This window comes from Euphorbia lathyris, chromosome 2 (genome assembly GCF_963576675.1).
Source record: "Euphorbia lathyris chromosome 2, ddEupLath1.1, whole genome shotgun sequence".
Taxonomy (NCBI): Eukaryota; Viridiplantae; Streptophyta; class Magnoliopsida; order Malpighiales; family Euphorbiaceae; genus Euphorbia; species Euphorbia lathyris.
The window spans coordinates 25,046,883-25,060,177 of NC_088911.1; the positions used below are offsets into that span (position 1 = coordinate 25,046,883).

The 13,295-nt window shown below is 30.6% G+C and overlaps 1 protein-coding gene across 1 annotated transcript; it reads right to left on the minus strand.

Moving 5' to 3' along the window:
* Positions 1–5,362: 5,362 nt before the first annotated feature.
* LOC136217403 (transcription factor MYC1) lies at positions 5,363–7,111 on the minus strand. The gene has a single exon (XM_066004004.1). The coding sequence runs from the start codon at positions 6,998–7,000 to the stop codon at positions 5,537–5,539; it is 1,464 nt and encodes a 487-aa protein (XP_065860076.1). The 5' UTR covers positions 7,001–7,111; the 3' UTR covers positions 5,363–5,536.
* Between the last annotated feature and the right edge of the window lie 6,184 nt (positions 7,112–13,295).

Here is a 13,295-nt window from a genome sequence, read left to right on the forward strand (position 1 = left end):
GCCCAAAATCCTTTTTTGGACTTGGTTCATTAAGAAAATTATCTAACCATGAATTGTTTGTGAGTAAATTGTTAATTATATTTGTGAAGTTTGCTCGCAAATAACTCTTTAATTGTGTACATAAACAAGCTCACAAGCAAAGTTCGTGAATAAATAAATAAGATACTTACAAGTTCATCTATTACTCATTTATTATGTTTGTGAACGAACTCATCTAATAGCAAATGAAATAATATTAAGTTTAGATATTTGTGAACTAACACAAAACTATATAGTTTTCTACAAAACTAAAATTTATTCATAAATGTTCTAATCGAGCCTGCTCGCGAGCTTTCGAGCCGAGCTTTGGCCTGCTCAAGCTTGGCTCGTTTACGAACCGAGCCAGTAAATCGTGTTCACGAGCGGCTCATTTACAAATCGAGTCGAGTTGAGCCGAGCTTTTATCAAGCCGATCAACGAGCTGCTCATGAGCGGCTCTGCTCATTTACAGCCCTAGGTAAAACAAATGGACCCTTAGTCAACCATAAAATTGGCATTATAGTATAAAGCTTAATATATGATTTACCTTCCAAACTTTTAAAGTGTTCTGATAATCCTTCCAATTTGTTTAAAATGTCTTGATAGTCTCTCAATTTGCTTAAAATGTAGTCAACCAATCACTCGGTTGTAAAAAAAAAAAGTAATTTGCATGCAGAATATGTGTTGCACGTGACTTGAAAAGGTAAAACGACAAAAGTCAGAGATATGTGATTCTAATATCAGATGATAAAACTAAACAGAATAAATGGAAGAAGATATAATCGAGCTTTGATTGATAATATCAACAACTTTCTTCTTGGATTTTTAATGGAGGCACAACACTCGATTTGGAATGTCTTGATGAGTTTCCACCGCCGCCGCCTGCCTTCGTTTTGATAAAAAAATCCTCTGTTTTTGCTAGACGCCGATCTGAAATGCTCCTGTTGAGAGCCTACTCCCTTTGAGAGTTCGTGTAAATCGTCGTTGTTTACTCATATTGAGAGTGTTGTTTTATATTGATTGGTTTTTGTTTGGTCGTGTGATATACTGCTATTTCAGAAATTTCAATTTACAAAAAGGTAATGGAAGACCAGTTCCAGCACTTGAAGATTGTTGACGATGGATTTGAGTTCGAGGTGACAGACACTGGAGGAGAAAAGATTGATTATAAGTGGTGCCTGGGTGGATCACTTGTGACGAACAAAAATTTTAATTTTGAAATTTTCAAAGATCTAATAGCTAGTATATGGAGACCGAGGAAGGGTTTAACGATTTCTGAAATTGGGGGAAATTTGATTTTGTTTAGGTTTTATCATCCGTATGATCTGAAACGGGTTGGTGAAACTGGTCCTTGGACTTTTGATAATCAATTGTTGATTTTGTATACTCTGAAAGAGGGGGAAGATCCATCTGCGGCTCAATTAACACATACAAACTTCTGGATACAGATTCATGATCTTACACAGAATTTGTTTATTGAGACAGTGGCACGGGCATTGGGAAATTTCATTGGGTCTTATGTATCTATGGACTCAAAAGCGAAATGGATAAATGAGCAAAGCTATCTCCGTGTGCGAGTTACCGTGGATATCAGACAACCATTACAAAGGGAAAAAAATAAGAAGGGCAGAAGGTGATTGGTTGAACTGTGTCTTTAAATATGAAAAATTTCCAACTATATGTTTTATCTGAAGAGCTGTTGGAGGAAATTTTCGAGCATAGAGATATTACAGAAATCCATAAACTGGTCGTTGGTACTTTGTGAAGGAAAATGGGCAATCATAAGGCAGCGAAAATACAAATTTTTTTACCTATTTCCTTAAACCAATATCCGTTAATCGTTATTTCATACAAAGAAGGATAAAAGGAAATACCTTATTTGACGAACTATCTACCGTTGCTAATGAAGTGCACTCAACTCTAGTTCCGAGTTCACGAGCATAAAGAAAAACACAAGAACAGATCAGTCAGAATCTCAACCAAAAGAAAACAATCATTAAAAATTATCTCTAACAAATCAACACAAGATCAAAGATAAAAAGGAAGAGATAGAATTAATCGAATGGAAGCAAGCGGAGCAATTTCTTCCTCTACGGTAGGGGGGTCGAAATTCTCTCTCTCTGGTGGATTAGGGTTGGCCGAAATTCTCCTATAAGGGGGGTATAAATAGCCTCTTGTATCTAAACCCTAGTTAGATAAAATTAGGTTACTTATTTAGAGTTTTATTATAAATAATACTCTATTAATATTATCTATAATTATATCTAAATATAAAGATAATATTAAGTTGTTTGATAGAATAATAATTAGAAAAAATTTAATCACATTAAACCTTCTAATTTAATTATCCTATAATTAATTTAACCACAATTATAATCTAATCACAATTGTCTAAAATAAATTAACTCCCACATATATTTAATACATATATTTCGCCCCCTCATTTATTGGGCCTTAATGAACTATATTGGGCTTCATCTATTAATTACTATCCATTTCTTTTTTTGTTCTAAGTCTTATGTGTGACCCATTAGGTTCTTATTGCTACTAGCCGTATACAACCATTAAATTAACTTCCCAAAATTACATTTAATCTTTGTATAACAAAATGAGTGCGAGGACTGTGAATAGCAGAACCATAAACATTCCCCCAGAGCTACAAGAAGACAAGTTGATTCCGTCGTTGACCTTTCCGTATTAGTTACAGTATAATTCGATCATTTATCAACTACATCCTTGAACTGAATCTTATGACTATGCATTATGTCAAGTCACATATAGCGAGCCGTTCGTTTTACTTGTACAGGTCGAGTTAACTCCGAGTAGATAGGTTAAGTGAAATCTCTATTTCAATTCTTAAGCTATCACCTTGCAAGGATTTAGAGTCAAGTCTTCCACAACCGATCCTTGGACATATCTCCCATTTATCAGGAGTGACAAATGCTCAATCCAATATTAACTATTCTATAATTACTTCCTTTAATACCCAACGCCTGCCCGCACACACCCTAGAGTCATCTCTGTTATGGATCGTGTTTGAACAGAGTCAAAGTATTACATTCCATAATCCAGAATCACTAATTAACATTCCTTTGAGTCTGAGGATTACTTATACCTACTTATACCAATGTGATGAACAGGTGACACATGATAAATCCATCCATCCTGTTATCTCAAGTCGGGTCCCCAATCCTAATGAACTCCTTCACTGGATCCATGTAACTGTCCAGATATCCACATATCTGAAGCTTGTGAGATCAACTCTCTGTCTCGAAGAAAACATTGTTACATGCAAGTCTCTACAGTATTATGTCAATCCCTATTCAAAACATATTACTTGACTTGGGGTGGTTTTAAGTTTATTAGTTTATCATAATGTTTTGTCTCACTTCATGCTTGTATGAACACTTTATAATCACTTTAAATAAACTTAGGGATTTCCTTTTATTAGACTTATTTAGTTCTTAAAAGTAATTGCATTTATATAGTTGAAAACCATATCTTATTAAAACAAATGATATAAAAGAACAATTCATTTACAGCTGGTTTATATCCTAGAACAATTGACTATATGACACTAAACCCCAACACTTTGAGTAGTGAGGATCAGTTAATATGGAAATTCCATTCTTCGGGACGTTACACAGTGAAAAGTGCTTACTAATTGGCTACAACGTTGGAAGCAGGTGAAAGATTTCATGTTCAGAGAGTCTGGAAAAAATTATGGTATGCTCAAATTCAACAAAAGGTCCGTCATTTTGGTTGGCAATTAGCACACAATTGTCTTCCAACGCAAGTGAATCTTCAATTTCGTAGGTTACATGTATGTAGTACTTGTGTGATATGTAACGAACCTTGGGAGGATGGATGACATCTTTTTATTGAATGTGCAGGAGCTATAAGAGTGTGGCAGAAGGCAGGACTTTTGGAACGAATTAATGCGGAGGCGGCGGTGGCTGAGAACCTGACAGCATGATTTCATAATATGATTAGAACAGCACCGGAACAAATTGTAAAAATATTTTTGATGCACCTGTGGATTTTATGGAAGGTTAAAAATACCCGTCTTTGACAGTATGAGATTCGCACAACAGATCAAATAGTGGCTCAAGCTTGCACAGTACTTAATGATTGGTCAGAAGCAAATGCCTTGAGGAATCGGACTGGTACGGGAGAACAACGGATCGGAAATACAGTAGCATGAAATATTCCATCTGCTGGTTGCACGGCTTGGCACCCGCCATGAGAAGGATTTCTCTCGTGTTGTGTTGATGCCGCATGCTTTAACGCTAATGGTCGTGTAGGGATGGAAGCAACAGTACGAGATGCAAATGGGCAGTTTGTAATAGGGAGATGTGCGGGTTTGTTATGTTATCCGACAATACGAGAATGTGAGGTCGAAGCTCTATTGCATGATATGCAATGGCTAGAAGCTGATGGAATAAGGAATGTGATTTTCGAATCTGATGCTAAACAAGTGATTGATGCAATAAATTCTAGTTCTGTTGATGATTCTGAATTTGGGGATAGAATTATTCAAATACAATCGATTCTAAAATCAAATGACTCTTACTCAGTCAAATGGATACGACGGCAAGCGAATGAGATGACACATGCGTTAGCACAGTCTTCTCGTTTATCCACTTGCCTTTTTTTTTTAATTACCGAATTATGTTTCCGATTCATTGTTACAATTTTACCATGATTTGGCTCATTAATTCATTGTTTTTTTTATTAAAAGAAATAGTAGTCAACGATTAGAGAATTTTTATATGTTACTACTAATTAAAGAGCAAAATTGGGAAATTTTTACATTCAGTTTTAAAATTTAATGTCATAAAAAATATAAGACCAAAGTTGAATAACCATTCGTATAATTTACCCTCTTAATTTTAGGAGTAGTTACTAATAATTTTGATTCATGGAGTGTAGGGTGTTTAATTCAATTTGTCGTATTATATATCGTTGTTCGTATATTCAACATCACTTGGTTACTACACTATCTACTCCATAAGAATCTTATTATATATATTATTGCACGAAGAACACGTGAATAATTCATTTGATTGATATTATACGTGGTGGGGACCTCATGCTCCATTTTTCCACTATCTACCACAAAAACTACATGATAATTTTAGGGTGAATGGTCGCTATTTTCCTTTACGCGCTTACCACGTACTCATCCATTCCGTCCCCTCCACATGGCTTCATTCATCTTAGAGACCAAACATAAACCTAACGTTATTTTGGTTTCAAATCAAAACTATAGGGAACAGCAAAAAGACATGTCTTTACCAATTATAGTTCAAGTTCTAAGTTTCATGAATACCCATATCAAATATATACAAATTCAAACTTTATTTATTTACATGTTTTTCAACAACAACAAGATGGTTCATTGAATTCAAGTCACGTCATATCATCACATAATTTTATTTTCTTCTCTCCAAATTAAGAAAAATTCAATTCAAATTAAGATTTCAAATTAAGCCATGATTACATATGAAAATCCCTACTATTGCAGTCTTCTAAGAAGAGCAGATTTTAACGCTTCTTCCGTCAGTAATCCGTCGGGGACTTTAACGACGACGTCTTGAAGCATCAGGTCGTTAACAGTAGAAACACTAGCATGGTGCACTTGAAATTCAAGATCACGCAGTGCTGCCATTAATCTCGCTGATGGATAATTCACATTCTCAGATTGAATCCTAATCATTGAATCATTCCCTAATATCTTTACCTCTACTTCAAGTGAAATTCCTCCTCCGCCTCCGCCACCGCCGGCTCCTCCGCCGGAGTTGTTAGGTCTAGCTTGATCGACGGAATTCGTCGTGGTTGTGCTTTGATTGTCTGTGTTATCGGCGACTTCCACTTTCACCCTTTTCGCTTCCTTTTGTGTAACATGTGATTCCAATTCATCGATCTTGGCTTTCAATTCGTTTATATAACACACAGCATCGGATAACAATGATGCTTTATCCATCCTTGATACGTTCGGAACCACCGCTCTCAAGGCGTAGAATCGGTGGTTCAGCTTCTCTCTCCGTTGCCGCTCCGCCTCTACGTGGTTCAGCGCCGTGTCACGGCCGAGCCCCGGTTTTCTCCCTCTTTTCTTCGGGATTCGTTTCGGTATCGGCGCAGTAACGAATGGACAATCGGAATCTGAATGTTCCGAATCGATATACGATTTCCCAGCTTTAAAAACAGTAGTCGTAGTAGCGGCGGCGGCGTGGCTTCTTGTTCCACTTTCTTTTCCTCTTTCTTCTTGATTTCCATTGCCGTCTTGGAAACCGGTGATTATCCCGATATCGGCGAAGGAAATGTTCATATCAAGTAATTGAATCGGAGGTGAGGGATTTTTCGGCATGAGAGAGAGAAGATCGGAACCGAAAAGCGATTTAGCTTCTTGAACAAGGCCCCAATTTTCTCTGATTAAATCAGAAGATCCCAATTCGAGAACTCCGTTACATGTAGGTATACAAACAAGCGTCTCAACGCCGTGCATTTGCGCTTCTTTGGCTCTATCGCAGTTATAAAATTTAAGGTCCTGGCTACCGGTTAACCACACCAGTGAGCCCGTAGTAAGCGCCTTCCCGAGAATTCCATCTCCGGCGGAGAAAGATCGAGTGAGCGACATAACATAGAACCATTCAGAATCGTCGAGATCATTTCCGTCCATCATGGAGACATCAAATTCATGATTATCGCCGGCGAGAGCTTGGATTTCCTTCATGGCCCTTTTAGGAATATTGGCTAATTTCGGAGAATTATCTCTCGTTCCCTGGAAATGACCGTCTCCCCAGGTGAGAAAAATCCGGCCGTTTTCGTCGGTGTTAGTTTGCCAGAAAACGGCATAAGCCCACCAGTCAGACTGGTTTTGGACCATGATTTGAAGTCTTTGTTGGAGAGTAAGTGTGGTTTCGTGAGACAAGGAGAATAAAGAAGAAGATGATGATGGAGATATGATAAGTTCTTCCATGGAAATTGGCGTAAGAAAAGGGAGTTTTTTTTTTTGGAGAAATATCAGGGATGAGTTTGAGCAATTTAGCAAGAGGAGGAGGAGGAAGGAGATATTATATATATAATAATAATATCAAACTCAAGACGGAGTTTCAGCAGTGTTTATCGAGAGTGTTATTAGCTAATTATTAAACGCTGTCGAGTGATATTGGTTGAAACCGAGGTAAAGTTTCTCACCGAGTAAAATATAGTTTTAAATAAAATCTCAATCAAATAAATTAGGTTTTGACCCTCTATTATTTTATTTTTTTGATTTTTTTACACATAATATTGTTTCTTTAATCCAATTTTTATACATGGTTATTGTGTTATAGCTAGAAAAGTTTGAGGACCCCATGTATAATTAATACGAAAAAGTATAGAATGAGAGGAACATGACATGAGTATTATTAAGTTTTTGTTGAGTATTATTATGTTTTTTTTGGGTTAAAATTGATAATAGTCTTATCTAATCTATCCTATATATAATTACGGAAGCAGAGAGAAATGAGAAGAAGTGTTTTAGAGGTCTTTTTGATGAGTTGTCAACGTAGTAAAATATCAGATTAAAAATATTTAATTAATTAAAAATAAATATTTAATTAATTAAATATAACAAATTTATATTTATAATATATTAAATAATTACTAGCTTATTAATTAATAAAAGAAAGCAAGAGTTACGGGAAGATGAAAAAACACAAAGTAAAGGAAATCCAAAAGTCACAAATAAACTTCTATATAAAGCATGATAGATAGTATTCCACCATTATATTCATTGGTCACGATAGATAGTATTATATTTCTGAAGGTAAATATTCGATTTTTTTCATATGTTGTAGTTATTTAGTTTTCAATTATGTTGTTGTTTTATTTTTATTAAACAATAGTTATTATAGTTTCATCTTGCAGATTCATTTCTGTTGTTACCCAGGTCTTTTTTATTTGTCTTTTTTTTTCCCAAACTGATAGCTTCAATTGAAGAAATCCGACAGAAATAGAAGATGCATGAACAACTAAAATCGGAAAACACAAAAATGCCAAAAATTACAAGAAATTCTTATGTTTCTCAAGGTAATTATTCGATTTTTTTCATATGTTGTAGTTATTTTTGTTCTCAATTGTGTTGTTGTTTTCTTTTTATTAAATAATAGTTGTTATAGTTTCATTTTTCAGAGATGAAATTCTATTTCTGTCGTTACCCAGGTTCCATACCTCTCGCTACCTTATTCATGTTTTCTTTTTTATTTGTCTTTTTTTCAAAATGACTAAAATAAAGATTTTGTAAATTTGTATTCTTTTTTAGTATATGTTGCTAGGTGTTATCGTTTCGATTGCCAACTCTTAAATAAAATTTAGATTTTCGGCTTTATATGAACTCAATTTTTGGCTTTCTCAACTGTACTGTTGTTTTATTTTTATTAAATAATTGTTGTTATAGTTTCATCTTTCAGAGATGAAATTCCATTTCTGTCGTTATCCAGATTCCATACCTCTTGCTACCTTATCCATGTTTTTTTTATTTATTTATTTATTTTTTAAAATGACTAAAATAAAGATTTTGTATATTTGCATTCTTTTTTAGTATATGTTCCTAGGTGTTATCGTTTTGATTGTTAACTCTAACTAAAATTTAGATTTTCGGCTTTTTATGAACTCAATTTTTAGTTTTAATTGAAGTTAGATTAATTTTTCTAATTCGGAACATGTTGAAATCCACTCATTTTTTTAGTTTGAGTTTAGCTAATTGATATAGATTGTATTTTTTATTTTTATGCATTTTGGTACAAATAGATATAAAGTTTCACACGATAGTTGTTCATTGAAGTTTGAGACATATTAAATAAAATATTAAAGAGATATTGGAATATTATACTTACAATGAAGTTTATTTCAATATAAATTATGTTATATTATTATTATTATTATTATTATTATTATTATTATCAAGAAGTTATTTTATTTTATTTTTGTTTCAAAAAAAAAGAAGTTATTTTTTTCCAATTTTCTAGACAAGGAGATTGTAAGCGTCTAATACGCTTGATAAGATGTTTATTCTTGAAGAATGTGGATTATGCTAGATACGAATTCAAAATCAAGGAAAATAAAAATAAATTTTGATGCTCAAAATCCTAAAAATGTACATTAATTATGGATATTGAGATAATTGATTTTGCAACATTGGCTTATATAATTTTTAACTATTATGGTTCGTACAAAATTGTTAGTATTTCAAGAGTTTTTAACAGATGAAAATGAAATATGATCATAGGACAAATTATTGAAAAATATTAATTAAGAAAATATTATTATTTGAATCTCTTCAAATTCTCAAATGTTGAGCATAATGATTCTAATTAATATAATTAATTTCACATATAAATTATAAAACATTTTTTTTGTACTGAGTGGTTACAATTGCGATTTAATTCTATTTAACTAAAATTAATTAATGGACTTAATGCTTCATTAAGAAAAAATAAAATGTTTAATTAATGGGCAAAAAATATTTTCACTCTCCTCTTTATACGCTTATTTCTCGACATTCTCTCTTATTTTCAAAAAAAAAAAACCCGAGAGGAAGATGGTTCTCTCCTAATTATCTTTTTCATCCCTTCATTTTTTTCAATTCTTTTGTTTGTTTTTCTTACTTACAAAATTGAAGAATATATAATTATTAGAAAATATTAATGAAGTCAAATAAGTGATATCTACGAGTATGGCTGATATTCTATATAGTGAAAGAATGAAGAACAAATTGATCGAATGTCTTGATGAGATATTACGAGATGAAAATACGAGAAATCATCATCTTAAACTGATTCAATTAGATATATTGGGTTATTGTAGCAGAATGAATAATTGAATTCGAATACTTGGTGATCATGAAATTCCATTAACCAAAATAATTATCATCAAGATGAATTTGTGACTAATTCTTACGAACTTTATTTTTTTATATGTAGCATATTGAATTGATAAAGTTTCTTCATATGCGACATTAGAAAAGTATTGATTGTAATATTTTATAGAATAATATATTGATGTTGCTTCCATTTTAACATAGATTGTAATTCTTTTGTATCGTAGATATAATATTTAATTTTAATTGTAGTTTAATTCAATTTTTGTTTAACCTATATTGTAATTCTTTTGTATCGTAAATATAATATTTAATTTTAATTATAGTTTAATTCAATTTTTGGTTTTTTATTATATTCTAATATATTTCTTAATTAATCTGCTATTTTATTATTATTATTGTTTCACAGAATATTTGGAATATGAAAATGTATTAAAATTTCTAAAAAGTACAAATCATTGAATTTTGTAAAAATAAATAAATCATTCATCTTTAGTTAAAATTCTATAAAAAAAAGTAGTCAATTATTTTTAAAATTAATTTAATTTGAATTATCATTAAAATATATAGAGCATAAAATTAATCCAATGGTGAAAACCACACCAAGTAACGGTACTTTGTAAAAAACAAAGTAACCATAGCGAACACCAAATATATATATTAATTTCAAATATACGTAATATAAATTTTTTTCATAGCATGATAGAAAATTATTTAAAAGTAAATATATCAATTTATTTATTTATCTAAATTATATAAAAGTTTCATACCCCGTGCATCGCACGGGTTTTCGACTAGTTTTAAATAAAACCGAAGATTTTTTTAAAAAAAATACTATCAAATCAATTTTAAAAGGAGCTTATTTTCTGTTATTAGGTCAAAAATAGTTCAAACACTCTTTCATAATTTATCAAATTATAAAGTTCCTTGTTGTAATTCCTTTTAACTGCTATAATATCAAAATATACTATTTTTATATTAATAAAATATTTATCTTTTTTCTTATAAAAAGTAAGAGCGTATAAGAGCATTTAATTCTATCAGCAGTGTTCAAGTGAATGTTAACTTATCCAGTAAATGTCTTAAGTCCAACGGTTTGAGAGTTTTAAGGGGTCTATTTTTCTTATTATTATACAATATCTAATTAAATTATTTCTATTATATTTATTATGTTAAAAATTAAATTAAAGTATTTTGGTATTTCATTTTGTAGAAACATTATTATTATATAAAAGTATTATGTCCAATTTTTTAATTTAGCATAAGGCTTCAAAAATGTTTAAGACGACACTGACCGTTAGATCTAGGCTTATTAGCATCTTAGAATGGAGATTTAAAAAAATCTTAAGATTTAAATTTAATAAACCTAGATCTAACGGTAAATGGCAAACGTTATCAAACGTTAAAGTAACCTATTAATCTTGTATATGCTTACAATGATATATATATATATATATATATGAACTTGTTTGAAATTATGTACACTTCAATTTGTCATAGTTTTTCTTGTTTTATCATGTAAATTTAGAGAGTTAAACATATCATTTTTATAAACTAATTCAGATATAGATTTTTAGTCCCTAAATCTAAGAGATTGACTTCTGATGTATTAAGCTTTATTGAAGATAGCAGTTTTCAAATTTAATTAATTATATATATGCTTAACTTATTTCTTAAATAAAAAAATTATTCGTATTTATAAAATAATATTCCCTAATAATTTAACTTGCTGAAGTTGTAAAAAAAAAAACTTGCTGAAAATTTCTATATTATTATATTACATATTAAGGGGTGTTTGTTTCAGCTTTTCGGATGAACGTTTAGCGTTTCACTGCAAGCCGCAGAAAATATAGCGTTTGGTTAGGTTTATATAACCGCAACGTTTAGCATTTTCTCTTGAAACTACACCATTTTGGAAATTTTCACGAAAAGCTCATACTTGGAGCTTTTCATAAACAATTGTTTGTAGTTATTTTTTATCGACAAAATATCCTTCTTATTTATATTTCTACAACATAATTACCGGAAGGACAATGTTTTGTTGCGTTCAATAAATTTTTTATTTTTATTTTTTTATATAGATTATTTTTATTAATTTGTGTAATATATATTTTTATTTTATAATATGATAAGGTGCAAATATATCCTTAACGTTTATAGCTAGGAGCAATTTTATCCTTAACGTCTAAAATAGTGCAATTATACCCATAATATTGGCAGCCAAGAGTAATTTTACCTCTAAAATTGACAAGTTTTGTCAATTTGAGAAATAATTCATCAAACTGTGTTCTTGATCATGGATATTGTCATCTACATTTCACGTGTGCATCATTTTATCATCATTAGTAACAGATCACAAACATATGATTAGACGTGACTTTTCTTAAAAATATATCTATTGTTTTTTGTACGAGTTGGACAAAAAAAATTCAAAAATTTCACCGAATTTATAAATATTAATTTTCAATTTTATTATTAAATCACAAAAAAATAAATATGAAATCTCGTTTTTAGAACTGACTGATATGTACAATTAGTGTAGAATAAGAAATAAAATATATGCGTTTTATAATAATATCAGAAATTGACCCAACTTGCCAATGTTAGAGCTAAAATTGCTCTTAGCTGCTAATATTATGGATAAATTGTAGCTATTTAGATGTTAAGAGTAAAATTGCTTCTAATTGTAAACGTTATAGGCATTTCTTCACATTATCCCTTTTATATTTTCTTTGTTGATTAATTTAAAACATGTCCATATTAAACATTTCAAATCCGAACAACAACAGTTTAATGTAATTTTACCAAACACTAATAATTAAACAACTAATAACAAACAGCTACTGCAACTGCAAATAGCTAACAATAACCGCAACAGCTATTAACAGCTGAATCAAACAGGCCCTAACAATATATATAATAATTAAATATGATAATTTAATACAAAAACAACAATTACTAATTAATTTTATTAGTTATTTAATTTTTTACTTATAATCATCTCATCAGAAGTTGTTTTTTAAAGATCACAAATTGTTTTAAACTGTAAAATTAAACAAATTCTAGAATTCTTCAAAAAAATAATTCTAGAAATTACTAATAGAATAGCCCAGACGGAAATGATAGTCCAAAAATTATGCATGAAGGACAATAATAATAATAATAAATAATAAATAATGATAATACTTTTTCATTTCAATTATCTTATAAAATGATTCTATAGTTATAAAATAATTTGCCACTATTATTTCTGCTTTAGAATAATTGCACAAGAATACAATAGAATAAAATTATAGATTAAAATAAGTATGTAATTAATTCATTGTTATATATTTGAATTCCAAGTAAATTGATGGGTAACATGAATATAATTTAATAGTTTAAATTTGATATCATAAGATTAACTAAGAAA